This window comes from Naegleria lovaniensis, assembly GCF_003324165.1.
Source record: "Naegleria lovaniensis strain ATCC 30569 chromosome Unknown tig019, whole genome shotgun sequence".
In the NCBI taxonomy this organism is placed as follows: Eukaryota; Heterolobosea; class Eutetramitea; order Acrasida; family Naegleriidae; genus Naegleria; species Naegleria lovaniensis.
In genome coordinates, this window is record NW_025407840.1 from 458,715 (window position 1) to 471,835 (window position 13,121).

The 13,121-nt window shown below is 36.9% G+C and overlaps 9 protein-coding genes across 9 annotated transcripts; 5 read left to right on the forward strand and 4 right to left on the reverse strand.

Moving 5' to 3' along the window:
• Window positions 1-42: 42 nt before the first annotated feature.
• Window positions 43-1,330, reverse strand: C9374_003446 (uncharacterized protein; the record flags this gene model as incomplete). Its single annotated transcript, XM_044692975.1, has 3 exons — window positions 43-241; window positions 298-568; window positions 625-1,330. The coding sequence occupies 3 exons, from the start codon at window positions 1,328-1,330 to the stop codon at window positions 43-45; spliced, it is 1,176 nt and encodes a 391-aa protein (XP_044549624.1).
• Window positions 1,331-1,549: 219 nt separating this feature from the next.
• C9374_003447 (uncharacterized protein) lies at window positions 1,550-3,601 on the forward strand (the record flags this gene model as incomplete). Its single annotated transcript, XM_044692976.1, has 3 exons — window positions 1,550-2,255; window positions 2,299-2,842; window positions 2,899-3,601. 3 exons carry the CDS (start codon window positions 1,550-1,552, stop codon window positions 3,599-3,601), a joined length of 1,953 nt encoding a protein of 650 aa, XP_044549625.1.
• A 152-nt stretch (window positions 3,602-3,753) lies between these two features.
• On the reverse strand, window positions 3,754-5,711 carry C9374_003448 (uncharacterized protein; the record flags this gene model as incomplete). The annotated part of the gene is made up of 5 exons (XM_044692977.1): window positions 3,754-4,040; window positions 4,094-4,132; window positions 4,186-4,880; window positions 4,944-4,984; window positions 5,064-5,711. The coding sequence occupies 5 exons, from the start codon at window positions 5,709-5,711 to the stop codon at window positions 3,754-3,756; spliced, it is 1,710 nt and encodes a 569-aa protein (XP_044549626.1).
• A 152-nt stretch (window positions 5,712-5,863) lies between these two features.
• C9374_003449 (uncharacterized protein) lies at window positions 5,864-7,321 on the forward strand (the record flags this gene model as incomplete). Its single annotated transcript, XM_044692978.1, has 1 exon — window positions 5,864-7,321. The coding sequence occupies one exon, from the start codon at window positions 5,864-5,866 to the stop codon at window positions 7,319-7,321; it is 1,458 nt and encodes a 485-aa protein (XP_044549627.1).
• Window positions 7,322-7,346: 25 nt separating this feature from the next.
• Window positions 7,347-9,344, reverse strand: C9374_003450 (uncharacterized protein; the record flags this gene model as incomplete). Its single annotated transcript, XM_044692980.1, has 1 exon — window positions 7,347-9,344. One exon carries the CDS (start codon window positions 9,342-9,344, stop codon window positions 7,347-7,349), a length of 1,998 nt encoding a protein of 665 aa, XP_044549628.1.
• A 180-nt stretch (window positions 9,345-9,524) lies between these two features.
• Window positions 9,525-9,965, forward strand: C9374_003451 (uncharacterized protein; the record flags this gene model as incomplete). The annotated part of the gene is made up of 1 exon (XM_044692981.1): window positions 9,525-9,965. One exon carries the CDS (start codon window positions 9,525-9,527, stop codon window positions 9,963-9,965), a length of 441 nt encoding a protein of 146 aa, XP_044549629.1.
• A 146-nt stretch (window positions 9,966-10,111) lies between these two features.
• Window positions 10,112-10,630, forward strand: C9374_003452 (uncharacterized protein; the record flags this gene model as incomplete). Its single annotated transcript, XM_044692982.1, has 1 exon — window positions 10,112-10,630. One exon carries the CDS (start codon window positions 10,112-10,114, stop codon window positions 10,628-10,630), a length of 519 nt encoding a protein of 172 aa, XP_044549630.1.
• A 120-nt stretch (window positions 10,631-10,750) lies between these two features.
• Window positions 10,751-11,566, reverse strand: C9374_003453 (uncharacterized protein; the record flags this gene model as incomplete). The annotated part of the gene is made up of 2 exons (XM_044692983.1): window positions 10,751-11,406; window positions 11,455-11,566. 2 exons carry the CDS (start codon window positions 11,564-11,566, stop codon window positions 10,751-10,753), a joined length of 768 nt encoding a protein of 255 aa, XP_044549631.1.
• A 114-nt stretch (window positions 11,567-11,680) lies between these two features.
• Window positions 11,681-12,769, forward strand: C9374_003454 (uncharacterized protein; the record flags this gene model as incomplete). Its single annotated transcript, XM_044692984.1, has 1 exon — window positions 11,681-12,769. One exon carries the CDS (start codon window positions 11,681-11,683, stop codon window positions 12,767-12,769), a length of 1,089 nt encoding a protein of 362 aa, XP_044549632.1.
• Window positions 12,770-13,121: the final 352 nt, after the last annotated feature.

Genomic DNA, 13,121 nt, shown 5'->3' on the forward strand with positions numbered 1-13,121 from the left:
AACTCGTATTAGCATTATACCCAAAAATTCGACCTGTTATTATTATCGTTTGTTCATGACTCTTAAAATTGACTCATATGCCGTTTGTGTAACAATTGTTCCTAGACAAAATCGTATCAAGTAGGTATTTAAGCCAGCGTACAGGCCTCTTACGCCTCCACTTTTGTAAATTGATTTAAATGCATCCAACCATCCATTGAAATGTTGTGCTCCTTGCTTTTTTCCTTGAAATTGAAGATTACTTGACAATTTTCATAAGTATCGACAATGTATCTCCACATTCAAAATTTTACATACCTAATAATAAGGTCGTTGGGATAAGTTACCGTTGAGACAGCAATCATTGTGAGAGGCGATAAAATTGGTACCACCACTAGGTATGGTAAACCCAATGTACCAATACAATACAGTTTCAATGGTTCATAGAGTGAAAAATAGAGGCAAAATACGGAAGCACCAATGGCAACACCTCGAAAACCAGCATAAAATCCAAGCAAGCCCTCAGACTTGTAAATGCTGCGAACAACTTGTGAAACGGTGGTTGGTACAGTTTCGGAATTATACATTGCTACGCAGTGTCATGCAAAGTGTCAACTATTTTCACATTCGCCACAATGAACTTACCAATAGTTGAAGCTGTTTGAAGTCTAACTTTAACAAGCGATATGGGAGACACTAGAACGGCAGAGAATGCCCATGCTGTCAAAACTGAAGGTACAATCACAGACATGTGCCATGGTTTAACTCCAAATTGTTTTGAAAAATTATTTCTACATAATTCATAAATAGGGAAGAACAGACTGTGAGAAATGCATGATGAGAGAAGTGATGGAGGTAATCCTCTGTACAATGCCTTCCACCCCTCAGTCTTGTAAATATTCACAAGCATTCCAAATGTTTTAGAATTACGAAAAGCGTTCACAAAGCCTCGTGTCGACTGTAGCGAGGTGCTTGCATGATTTGGAAACTTTAAATTCATTCTGTCAAATACTTGAATTCGGGTCTTGACAGTATCCAGTGGTTGTGTTGCTGTTGACGTGCATAACCCACTGAAAATTCCAGCAAGACTATAATATAAAGCATCGCTCTTCCGAAGCCTTTGATATAATTCACTCATCGTTTCATATCCTGAAATTTTAATGGATGCCTCCGAAGGCTTTGTTTGATTCCTCCCCGCTCTCGGGTCATATTGCATGGTATTATTTGAATCTTCTCCTCCAATTTTTTCATGCAATTTCCTAGATGATGGATGACTGCCACTGGAAATATTATTCGTCGTCGATGATGTTGGTAAATCAAGCAAGCTCACCTCTTCGGGTTGTTGGGCCATTTTTTCAACAAGATGATGACCTGATTCCTTTTAAAGGTCTATGAAAACGAGGTTCAATAGAGACTGTCTTTTTTTCAATATTCGCTCCAGCATGGTGCGAAGTGGAGATTTTGATTGAATCATGTCTGTTTTCGATTATGGAGAATTTTCAAAGAACTCTTTATTAACATTTTTTAAAAAAGTAAAAAACAATTCAAAAAATATGAAAGCTCTTGCATCATGAATGAATTACCTCATCATATTTTATTGGATGGCAAAGTGGATTATGAGTTGGAAGAATTGAGTAGAATTTTGCTTCATCATGAACAATATGAAACGTCCGAAAGTCGTAATGGACAGGATAATCATCGGGACAAGTTGAAATGGTGGGAAGAAGCCAAGTTTTTGAAAGAACAAGGCTTTTGTTTTCCAGAAACAAATTCATTACAACTTGCCGAATTGGAGGAGCTCAAGTTTGAATGCGAGGATGAGGTTCTTCCGAAATATTTGCTTCCCTTGTCTTCATCCCGAAGAGATTTGGAAATTATGTTAAATCAATTAATGAATTTGATCGAGAAGGACCCAGTGATGAGAGAGTGGCTTGTAGAAAAAAGTTTGCAGTTACTCAAAATTATGAGCATCGAATCAGAGGTCAAGCATTTATTGGCTTACTTTCCAATAATATTGCAAAATATATTTGAGCTCAAAGATGGCGACTTAAGAGAAAAATCTAATGTAGAAAATTCTGAAGAAACTGAAATAATCATAGATCCAAGAGTAGAGGAAAATATCATGAAATCAGTGCTGTTCTCATTGAAGGAAAAGCTAGACCAAAAACATGTTATCATTGAATTGTGTTTTGCGTTTTTATATTTAAGATCAAAGGAGTATGATAAGGCAGAAATTTGTTTGATTCATGTCACAACTGAAGAAAGACTAGAAAATGGTATGTATATTACGGCTGTATGGCATTTGCTTAGGAGATTTAGATCTAATTCTCAACTATTTCAAATTGCTTTTAGGTCATGTTCTGAGAATTAACTTTAAATTGGATGTCAGTGCATATTATTTTAGAAAAATTATTAGTGAGAAACCATTTCAAACGTTGTACAATATGCATCTATACTCAGCAATCTATTTATGGCTTGGAGAGATTATGGAATCCATGGATTATGGTATTTGGGCAGCTGAGTGTTATTTAACATGCTGTACTTACTTTCTTGAGCATCCCAATTTTAATCACCCTTTTGTGACCATTGGGTTTGTATATTTGAAAATAGCAGAACTATTCATGAATAGCAATACCAATATTGAATATTGTAAAGTGTATTATCATAGAGCATACTTTGCGTTGGAACGACAATATTTGAGAAGAAACAAGACTTTTATTGAGCTATCGCCGTTCACCACTAAATATAATAGAGCATCCATTGCCATACGTTTGGGATGCATTTACTACTTAGAGAAACAATTTAGCAAGTCCATAGACCTCTTTACAGAAGCAGAGAAATTATTACTTACTTTACGATTTGAGTAAGTTGTAGTTGAGGCTGCTCTTTTACTTAATTTCCTTTTCTAAACACTAAAAGAACGCGTGATGATTCAGAAAAATCAAATGAAGCTTCTGGAAATGCTCCAACATCTGTCTATGCTATTCTTCAAACTCTTCATAGAAAAATAGCCATTAATTTATGTAGACTAGGCCAATATCAGAACGCTGCTCGCTATGTTACGTATCGACTGGTTTTTGAGACATCACCACAAGGAACAGAATTAGATTATCAAAAACAGTTAAATTTAATGCTGCAGGAAAAGGAGAGAGAAAAAAAAGAACGACAATCTCATGCAAAAGGAGTAATTGCTCAGGAAAATATTGTTTGCTTTCTTGCATTGTGTTTAATTTCTTTTCACAAAGAACGATATGCAGAGGTGGCAAAGTATTGTGAGTTAATATTTAAAACCAATGATCTGGACAAGGAAGTGAAACTACCGTTATTGACCTTTCAAAAGTTGTTCTCGATTGTTGTCATGATGAGAAGATATGATTTAGCTCAATTAGTTCTCTCCAAATATTTGCTTTCTAACAAAAGCTATGCACTTGGATTTTACGCTCTTTTTCTGCTATCCATTAAGAACAGAGACGAAAACGCAATCATTGGTAGTTGGAAGAAGTTTGAGGAAGCTTATTATGCTAGCACTGGTAGCAACACGATTTTTGAACCTATGAGAGAATATTGGCCTTTCATGATTTTGAAAATTTTAAATATAAAGCTTCCTATTAGCAGGTTGTAGAACTTTCAAGATCTTTTAGAAACTGTTCAAGAACAGTTTCTATTCATCAAGGAAAAAATTAAGGTGTAAAAAAGATTATAAACCTTCACAACGACAAGTAAAAACAAGAGATTCACAAATATAATGATTGGACTTTACCACAATTCGCTTCACTAAGCGCATAAATTATGGAAACCCATATACACTCCTGTTTTCATGTCAACAACGACATCATATATTCCCACTCCACCCATCAATAGCGTGGCAGAAAGTAGCACAATTGCAACACACAGAATAATCAATGATCTCTTTCCCCATCGTTCAACAACAAATGTCACAAAGAAGAAGCCAACAAATCCTGAAAGGAAACCAGTAAGGCCATACAAAAGACCGTAATCAAGAGGAATTCTTCCTACAATAATGAACTGAGCAGAAGAAATTGAAGATGTAAAGAAAATCACTAATTACACACCAAGTTTGCATTATAATGAATAAATGAACCATTCAACTTACTAAAGGCAGCAGTGGCAGCTCCAACAGCTGGGTCACTACCTAACAAGAGCAGTAGTGGAGATTTGATCATACCTCCTCCAATTCCTACATACTTGCGAGAATACCAGCAAGTAAGCATGCTCCTGGATAGAGAGTAACGTTAATCCAGTTCCATTTGACATCTCCTTGTACAAACTTGAATCCATTTTTGACCTTTTTTCGGTAGTCAATAAGCAAGTAAACTGCAATGATTATCATGATAACTCCGACAATTGGAAAGCTCAATCCTACAAGCACCCAATAGGTGACGCTACACATTTCAATTCCGATAATACTTGGTGCTCCTTCACCTCCTCTCAACAAACTGAGTGTGAAAATAATCACCCAGCACAACACCAACACTAAAATTTTGACTAATGGTGTTCGCTTGATCACTTGCCAACCCCAACTTGGAATTAACTTTTCTTCAGCATCGTTGGTTTCAGAGCTAGGTGTGGTCAAATCTTTTGAGGGAGTAGCATCTGTCACGCTCGAGGGTTCAATTGTTGATTCCTCATTGACGTCCTTGTTGACTGACCCGTATGCATCTTGTGTTGGTTGCTCTGCAGTCAAAGGTTGATATTCTTCCTTTTTCTTTCGTTTGAACAAAAATGCAAAATCAACTCTGGCTTTTTGGAAAAACTTGTAGAACGACAAAACTGTGGTAATGGTCAGAACAATAATTACAGACATGACAATCACCCACTCAGGACAAGTAATGTTCAAAAACACTCCAATAATTGTTCCTAGTAATGTAGAAGGTTCCATCCTATTTTAAAGAAGATTTTTTGCAATTTTTAAATTTTTCAGATTTAAATCAGAGAGAACCTACATGAGCGCAACATCAAAATCGATCAGCGGCTTGTTTGCATACTGTTGACATGTAATAAATATTAATTAAATAAATATAAATTAAAGTTGACTTCGGAGATATTTCACACAAATTACCTACAGGATGTCTTCTCACTAGCAATGTAGCAACATTTGTAATTGCAGCACCGAAAATCATCACCTTTGACAATGGAACAGCTTGCTGTGCATTGAAACGTCCAACAACGTGAAGTAATGGAACGAAAACTCCTCCTCCACCTGTACCACCAGCACTACTCAACACGGAGCCGACAAAGTTTGACAATACTGAAAATAGGTCAAACAATGAAAAGTAATCCAATAAATCTTTGTGTTGACAGATACCACCCGTAGAGCCATTGGTCTGATTCATATAAAAACCAGTAAATTTACAGCTATAAACAGTATCTACTTGTGCGCTACATTGAGTTGTTTCATTACACAATGAACACTTTCCCATGGCACACACAAGTTTCATTAAACCACCACAATCTCTTTCCAATGTTTCTTCCGTACAATTCTTTCCCAAGACATCTATCAATTTTTGCTCCAAAGGAGGAGCTGGACCCAGAGCTTCCACTTGATGAGCTACCAATGACATCATCATCAAGACAACACACGAGATCAACAAGAGTGTTCCGAAAAATCTTTGAGAAATTACTCCATCCCTTCTTCTCATCGTTATAGGGTCGGTAAAATGCGGTGATGATAACTTGGATGAAAAGGCTTCCAGCAAGTTGTGTGGTGCCATTTTTTTTGGGTTCGTGCCCTTATTTGATTTCAGGAGTTGTTGTTATCTCCGAGATTCAACTCCCTTATCTTTTTACATAATTTATTATCTGTAACGAAGATGATTCTTTGTTGTGAAAATGATTTCTCAGATCAATTTCTACACACAAAAAAATGAAGCCACACTCTTCTTTCAATTTGACTCTCATCCAAAAAGCCATTCGTTTGCTGTATGATCATCACGGAAGCAACAGCACCAGCACAGGTAAAAACCGAGCCGCCAGTTTAATCGTTTCAGGAGTTGGAAGTACCTCATTGGCTTGGCTCTTTGGTGTCCCTGGAGCTAGTTCATATCTCATGGATGCTCATATTCCGTATGGAATGTCTGCAGTGAATGAATTATTATTTGATCATCCGGTTTTGGACGCTACACAAGAAATTAAATACGTGAGCGAGGAGGTTGCTTTGAGGATGAGCTCAAAAGCCTTCGCCAAGAGTGCTCATATTTCCTTCTTTTCCCGATATCCCCATAGTTGTAAGAATGATGATACTTCAATGTCGGAGTGTAATGCTGTGCTTCAGAATTATGCCTCTTGTTTAAGTAATGCAATTGGATTGGGATGTACAGGAGCAATCCGAACATTGCAACCAAAGAAAGGAAAGCATCATGCATTTATTGCAATTAAATGCTTTGAAAATGGAAAATTTGTAAACAAAACGTACAGTATTGAATTGGAGAAAGATAAACGTGAAAGAGAAGAAGAGGAAAATCTCATTTCTTTGTTGATAATTCGGACTTTATTGAATCACTCGCTTCCTGATCATATCAAAGTTGAAGAAAATACAAAATCCATCCTCAACGAATTGGATCAATATTTTAATAACTTGCTGTTGGAAAATGAAATAGTTCAAAACAAAGAATGGTCGGAAGAAAATGTGTGGAATTTTGAGAGCGACAGCTCATTAATTGGGCTTTACTCTTATTCAAGAAATCTTAATAACGAAGAAACCATTTACGAGTTAGGCCACGAAGAAGCTCAATTATTTTTAAAAGAGAAATATTTAAATTTTATTCTATTCCCTGGAAGCTTTAATCCTCTTCATCATGGACACATACAACTCATGGAAAGAGCAAAGAAAATAGCCCTCAGCCAATTATCAGATGTTGAAAAACGTATTGGATTGGAAGCTTTTTTTGAATTATCTGTTCAAAACGTTGACAAGAAAGGAATAGATGTTAATATTCTCAGAGAAAGATTGGAAGGTATGAAGAAGGTATCAGATCGATTCTCATGTCTCATAACAAAAGCTCCACTGTTTATTCAAAAAGCAAAATTGTTCAATAAGGATTCAAAAATTTTCATCGTTATTGGCTCGGATACGGCTATTAGAATTGTGGACACCAAGTATTATAAAAACAGTGAGGAGGAGATGATCAAGGCATTAATGGTATTCAAGCAACATAATTGTGTGTTTTTAGTTGGAGGAAGATTAGACCAAAAAGACAAGACCTCCCAAAAATTTATCACAATGAGTGATATTAATGTTCCAAAAGGATTTGAAGACATTTTCATTGAAATTCCTGAATTCAGAGTGGACATTAGCTCCACTGAGCTTAGGAACAAAAAGTAAAACTGGGTTTATTAGTAATAAATATTTATTTCTTGTGCTTCTTTTCAAGCTTTTTCTTAACCTTCTTTGGTATCTTGTTTTTTCTTCGCTCTCGGTTATATTCTTTGACCCATTTCTTTCGTTCATGTCTTTCCATATTCTCGAGATCTGGAAGAGGTGGTTTTTTCTTTCTTACTTTCTTTCCATTCTTGCCTTCTTCATTCGTGTTTTCTGTATCGTCAGAACTGCTAGAAACATCGCATTCCTCATCACCATTATTGATCACACTTTCGTCAGCACCATCTTTGACAGTTTGTTCTTGGTCAGCTGAAACGAGAGTTGATGGAGCGTCCAGAGAGGGTTTTGTTGGCTCTTGTTGTGCATCTTCTCCCTGATTTTCTTCCAATTTTTTCTGAATCCTCTCTGCTTCCTCTTCAGTGAGTCCAAATGGTGTTGTGGCAGCACCAGACAAGTCCATATTGATACCGGTCACACTTCTGTAGAAAATGTCGTCAGTATTTTCTTGAAGTTCAATTTGTTCTCTATGAGCCTCGTAATCCATAATTTCGGTCAAGGTACGTGGGATGTAAACTTGTTTAAATACTTCAGCATCTACTTCATCTTTGGCTGTTATTGGAGGTCTATCTTGAATTTTTTCCATCATAGTTTCTAAATAGGAGTCAACCATATCATCGGTTAGGGTAATATCCGTTACAAAGTCAAATAATTCTCTTGTTGTCATGATGTTAGTAAGTCCATTCTTGAAGAAGAAATTTTTAACATTTTCGCAATCCTTTCTCAAAAATTCAAGTGCATTAGGATGGTCATTTTCGACACTCTGAGAAACGTCTATAAAATATACTCTTCCTTTGAAGTAAAGCAAATTGTACTCGCTCAAGTCTCCATGTACCAGTTTTGCTTTTTGATACATGGTACGAACAGATTTGATAATGTCAAGATATATTTCTCTAAGTTTTGTTGGAGATAGCTTTGCATCTTTCAGTCTTGGAGCTGGCCATCCATTCTTTCCAATGAACGACATTACGAGAACATGATGTTTCAAGACATGAACCTTTGGGCATGGTATTCCAACATTTTCCAATCTTCTTAAATTTCTCATTTCTTTTTCTGCCCATACTTTCACCATCTTTCTGGGATTATGCTTGGAATAACCTGATTTGAAACGGTACTCTCCGGTAACGTATCTGTCTCTGTCTTTGAATACCAAAATGGATGTCTTGTAAATTTTGATGGCATATTGCTTTTCCGAATTTTCTTCATCTTCGTCTCCACAAGCATAATAGACGTTTGCCTCTTTACCCGTTGAAACGCACCCATTTACCGAATAAAAGAATCCATTGTTCATTAACTTGAAGAGAATCATTCTGGTTCGGGTGTCAATAACTTGTTCCACAGTCGCTCGTTCCTCCAGTTTGTTTGTTAACTTAATTCTTGATTCTAATTCCTTCTTTTGCACTTTTGAAATATCTGTTCTGATGGATGTTGTAAGGTTAATTCTTCCAGAATATTTGTTGTTGGATGATGTTGAAGTAGATTGAGCGTTTGTGTCTCTTGAAAGACCAGCAGTTTCAACGGCTGACGTGCTCCCTGATAATACATGCTGACGCTCCGTTAGAACAGTATTGTTGTTATCACTTGATGCAACACGAAAGTCCTCATCATTATTAAATTCATAATCCTCATCATCATCATCACTATATTCTTCTTGCTCTCCGATATCATAATAATCATATAAAACATCTCCTTCAAAGTCATCATGTAAATAGGAAATTTCCTTTGCTTTCTTTGATCCGTGCTGTTGTTGTTGAGTACCATTCCTCAAAACTCCTTTCAGCTTTTTCTCTTCATTTCCTTTTTTCATGGATTCTTGTGGGCTATCCTCTTCGTATTCTTCCTCCGAGAGGTTATTGTTGGAAGACTGACCCACTGAGGAATGGTTCAACAAACTCGAGGTGTCCATTCCATTCATCTTGTAAAACTCCTCCAAAGTGAGCCTTTTCGGTTTTTGTGTTGCAGAAGGCATTTTTTTCAAGATTGAAATTCAACTTTTTTTTGAAACCGCGAATCAAGCAACTAATTCTTGAACAAGCCAATCATTGGAGAGGAAAGGACCTTTATTTAACTGTAACCTTGATTATTTTGATTGTTTGTTTCTTGAGACGTCTCTAGATCACTGAAGGATACTCTCACGACTCGTAAAAAAATGTTTTCACAAAGACTCTTGAAACAAGTGACACGCTTGTCAATGAACCAAAAGAACCACCACTGCTTATGGCTCGTTCCTTCTTCCGCTTCATTCCTTTCTCGTTCAACCAACTTCAATCTTTTCGGTTCACAAAGATTTTTCTCTCATAGCCGTTCACTCAACCAAAAGCAAACCAATGATGCATCCTCTGAAAACACTGATCATGACAGCAGTAAGAACAACGAAAGGAAAAAGGACAAATTATCAGACAACAAGTTCTTGACATTCTTGCGAAGAAACGATGCAGCAAGTGAAGCCGAACAAAAGAGAAGAATGTACGTTCAGATGTTGTCCATTCTTGTCTGTGGAGGATTGTGCTTGTATGCCTTGATGTATGATCATTCTGGATTCGTTGTGTTTTTTACCTTTTTACTGTTGGCAGGTGCTATTGGACTCTAATCATGTTCATTTGATTGTAATTGTCCGCGATGAAATTGGCTAAGAGATCCAAAGGTCAGGTGACACACTTTATTGTAGATGGGGTACTAGTAATGAAATAAATTGATTAGAAAGACACAACGACTTGTTCGAAATTCATTGAAAAAATGTCAACAAGTCTTTCTTTGGATGCTTTAGTCGTGATCAAGATTTTGTTGTTTACCGATATTCGAACAGATTGGAACCTTCTATCATGTCTGCCATGTTTCATTTCAAAAACTTTTGAACAAGTATTTTCGTCCGAGGGGTTTGCAAAGGAATACGTGATCATGTTATTTAAATTGGATCGCGATCTGGAAAAGCAACTTGAAAATTGCATCAAGACACACAACACGATAGTAGGAGAGCGGAACAGGATGACATTTCAAAAGATTTTACACGAGTACAAGAAATGTTGCAATGCTTTGGCCAAAGCCAAGCGAGATGCATTGGAGAATTTAGAAAATTTTGGTGAATTGAATGATGATGATCAAGAAAGGTCACTAGAGAAAGCAACCATGGAACTAGGAAATGCCATGAAAACATTTTTCGAACATTCATTACGTTTGGATTATTTATGTGAACCATCAATGATCATTCCTCGAGATGAATTGAAAACGTTTTGTTGTACAAATGGTTGCAACTAGGTTTATTTGAGCATGCAGATCAATACGAAACGGAGGTTGGATTGGATAGGAATGGACTCCCGACGGTTTATCAATTAACACTCCATGATGCTGATGATGATGATCACTAAACTGTAGTCCTCAAAGATTTCTATAATGATTCACATAGTCAGCCATTTCTCCAGACAAGTCTTGAATGGGTGTTTGATGTACAAATAATTCATGGACAATTTGATCTTCCAAATAATTTCTCCATAAGAACTCTTCAATGGAAGGAGAAACGAAATGCAAATCATTCAAGTTCAAGGCGTTGGTTGAAAAATAATCATCTGCTTCAATTTGTTCAGAATTTATTCCTGAAACTACACATGGATTCAAGGCACTTCCAATCGAACCATCTCTGACTTTTATATCAGCCAAAGCAAACCAAGTGATGCATTCTTGTTGGTCATGATAAAAAGGAAACAAGTAGAATTCATTGGTTGGCATGTATCTTTGTAAAGGTCCATACGTGTTATTTAACCAGTAGTGACAAATACCATTGGGAGCTCCCCAAAAAGCACACATTGAAAAGAGCTGAACGAGGGATGGTGGAGTTTCTGGAGTGAAATGAGGAGTCATGTTGATGGAAGGAGCGTTGTGTTGTGGAAAACTTGGAGAAATGCGTTGAATAATCTCATTGGACAGAATTGAATAGTCATGATGATGAGGTTGTTGGGTGGACATGGGTGTCGGTGGATGGAAAGGAGGTAAATGAGCATAGTTGTAGGTCGAGTACATGTCTCCGGCTTGCGTGGCTTGGTGGAATTTATGTAAGAAGTTAAATGAAATAACAAATGTCCTACCTGTTCGGAATGCAGAGGATCCATCGAGTTGCCACCAAACTCTTCTCATGGAAGCAATGTGGGGAGAAGCAAATGCATCGAGTTGTTGTGTGGTAGGCTGTTGCAAGATCATCTTTTTTTTCGAATCAGAAACTGGAACTTGTTTTTTACAACGTTGTAAAGGTTGCGCACTGGTGAGAGTTTAAACTGATTCTTTTTTTTTATTATGAACTCGATCCAGAAAAAAATGTCTGCTTCATCATTAACGACAACCGTTCGAAATATTCTCGTTTCAGGCCTCGGAGGTGGTCTTGATATTCATAATGCCATGCTCATGTACTTGCTTCTCAATGAAGGAAAGAAACATTTAGAAGAAACAAACAATAACGAATTTTCGTATCGAATTGAAAACATTTATTTGGGCTCTATCCGTCCCTGCAAATCGACAGATATTGAAAATCCAGTTCAAATTCTTTCTTCCAGCGTCACATTAATCAACTCGGAGAGTAAAATTAAAATCAAAGGACGTTACTTTGAACCGACACTTTCCAAAGAATTGAATGAAAATATTTTCTTGATGACTGGTTCGACCGATAAGAGTCATCAAATTGATCTCAATGGAATTGAGAATTTAAAAGAGGGACTCAAAGATTTGGTTCAACGATATCACTTGACAGATTTGATTTTTGTGGATGGTGGAGGAGATTCCTTGATTTTAAAATCCAAAGATTCCATTGACAAGATTCATGGAAATGTCTTTATGGGAGGCGATGCTGTAGTATTGGCTGCACTGAACAAACTCTCTCACGAAATGCCACATTTGAATTTAATTCAAGGTATTATTAGTGTTGGATTGGATGTGAATCGAAAGGCCTTTAAACAAAACATCAAATCTATCGCAAATCGTGGAGGCTATTTTGGAAGAATTAATTTTGCAACTGGCAAGGATAAGGACACACGAAATCACAACAATGAATTTATGAATGCTGTCACTCGATATTTATTTGGAAATGATACCATCCGAACTATGGCTCTAGAGAAATTTTTCACACTTTCTGAACAATACTTGGTCTTGCAAGAAGATCAATGTTCACAAAGTAGCATTGTCGTTGGAACAAGTCCCACTCGTTTCATGTCTCATACGGCCGTTGTGACCTATCATGCATTGAAAGGAAATTTTGGATTGAGGCGAACATTTGTACCATGGGAACCTAAATTACAACAAGGAAAAGGAGTGGTCGTAGAGGCCGACCATCAATGGATGTATTTTGTGAATCCAGCAGTGGCCGAACAAGTCAAAATTTCTGAAAATGGAACCAGCAAGCTGGAGGAATAGCAAGCTCTCTTTACACCTTCTAAAACATTGGTTGGGATCATTAAGGTGTGACATATACTCATTCTCAATTACTTAATATTGATCCATAGTTCCTGGTGTTCAAGATTTTTACGCTCCAATCACTCAACCAAACCAGCACGCAAGTAAATGGATGTAGAGGCACAACTCAAGTTCTATTTAGAGTTCCATTCAGAACGAATCAGAGGAGTGTCTCACTACAAGTTCCATCATTCAATTCGAACTAGACTTGCTACTTGCATGACAGCTTGTTCATTTCCCATTTCACTTCTTTAGCTTGAGGAGTCTCCTTTTTGATTTTTTTGAGTTGAAAAACTACGACACAACACACAAT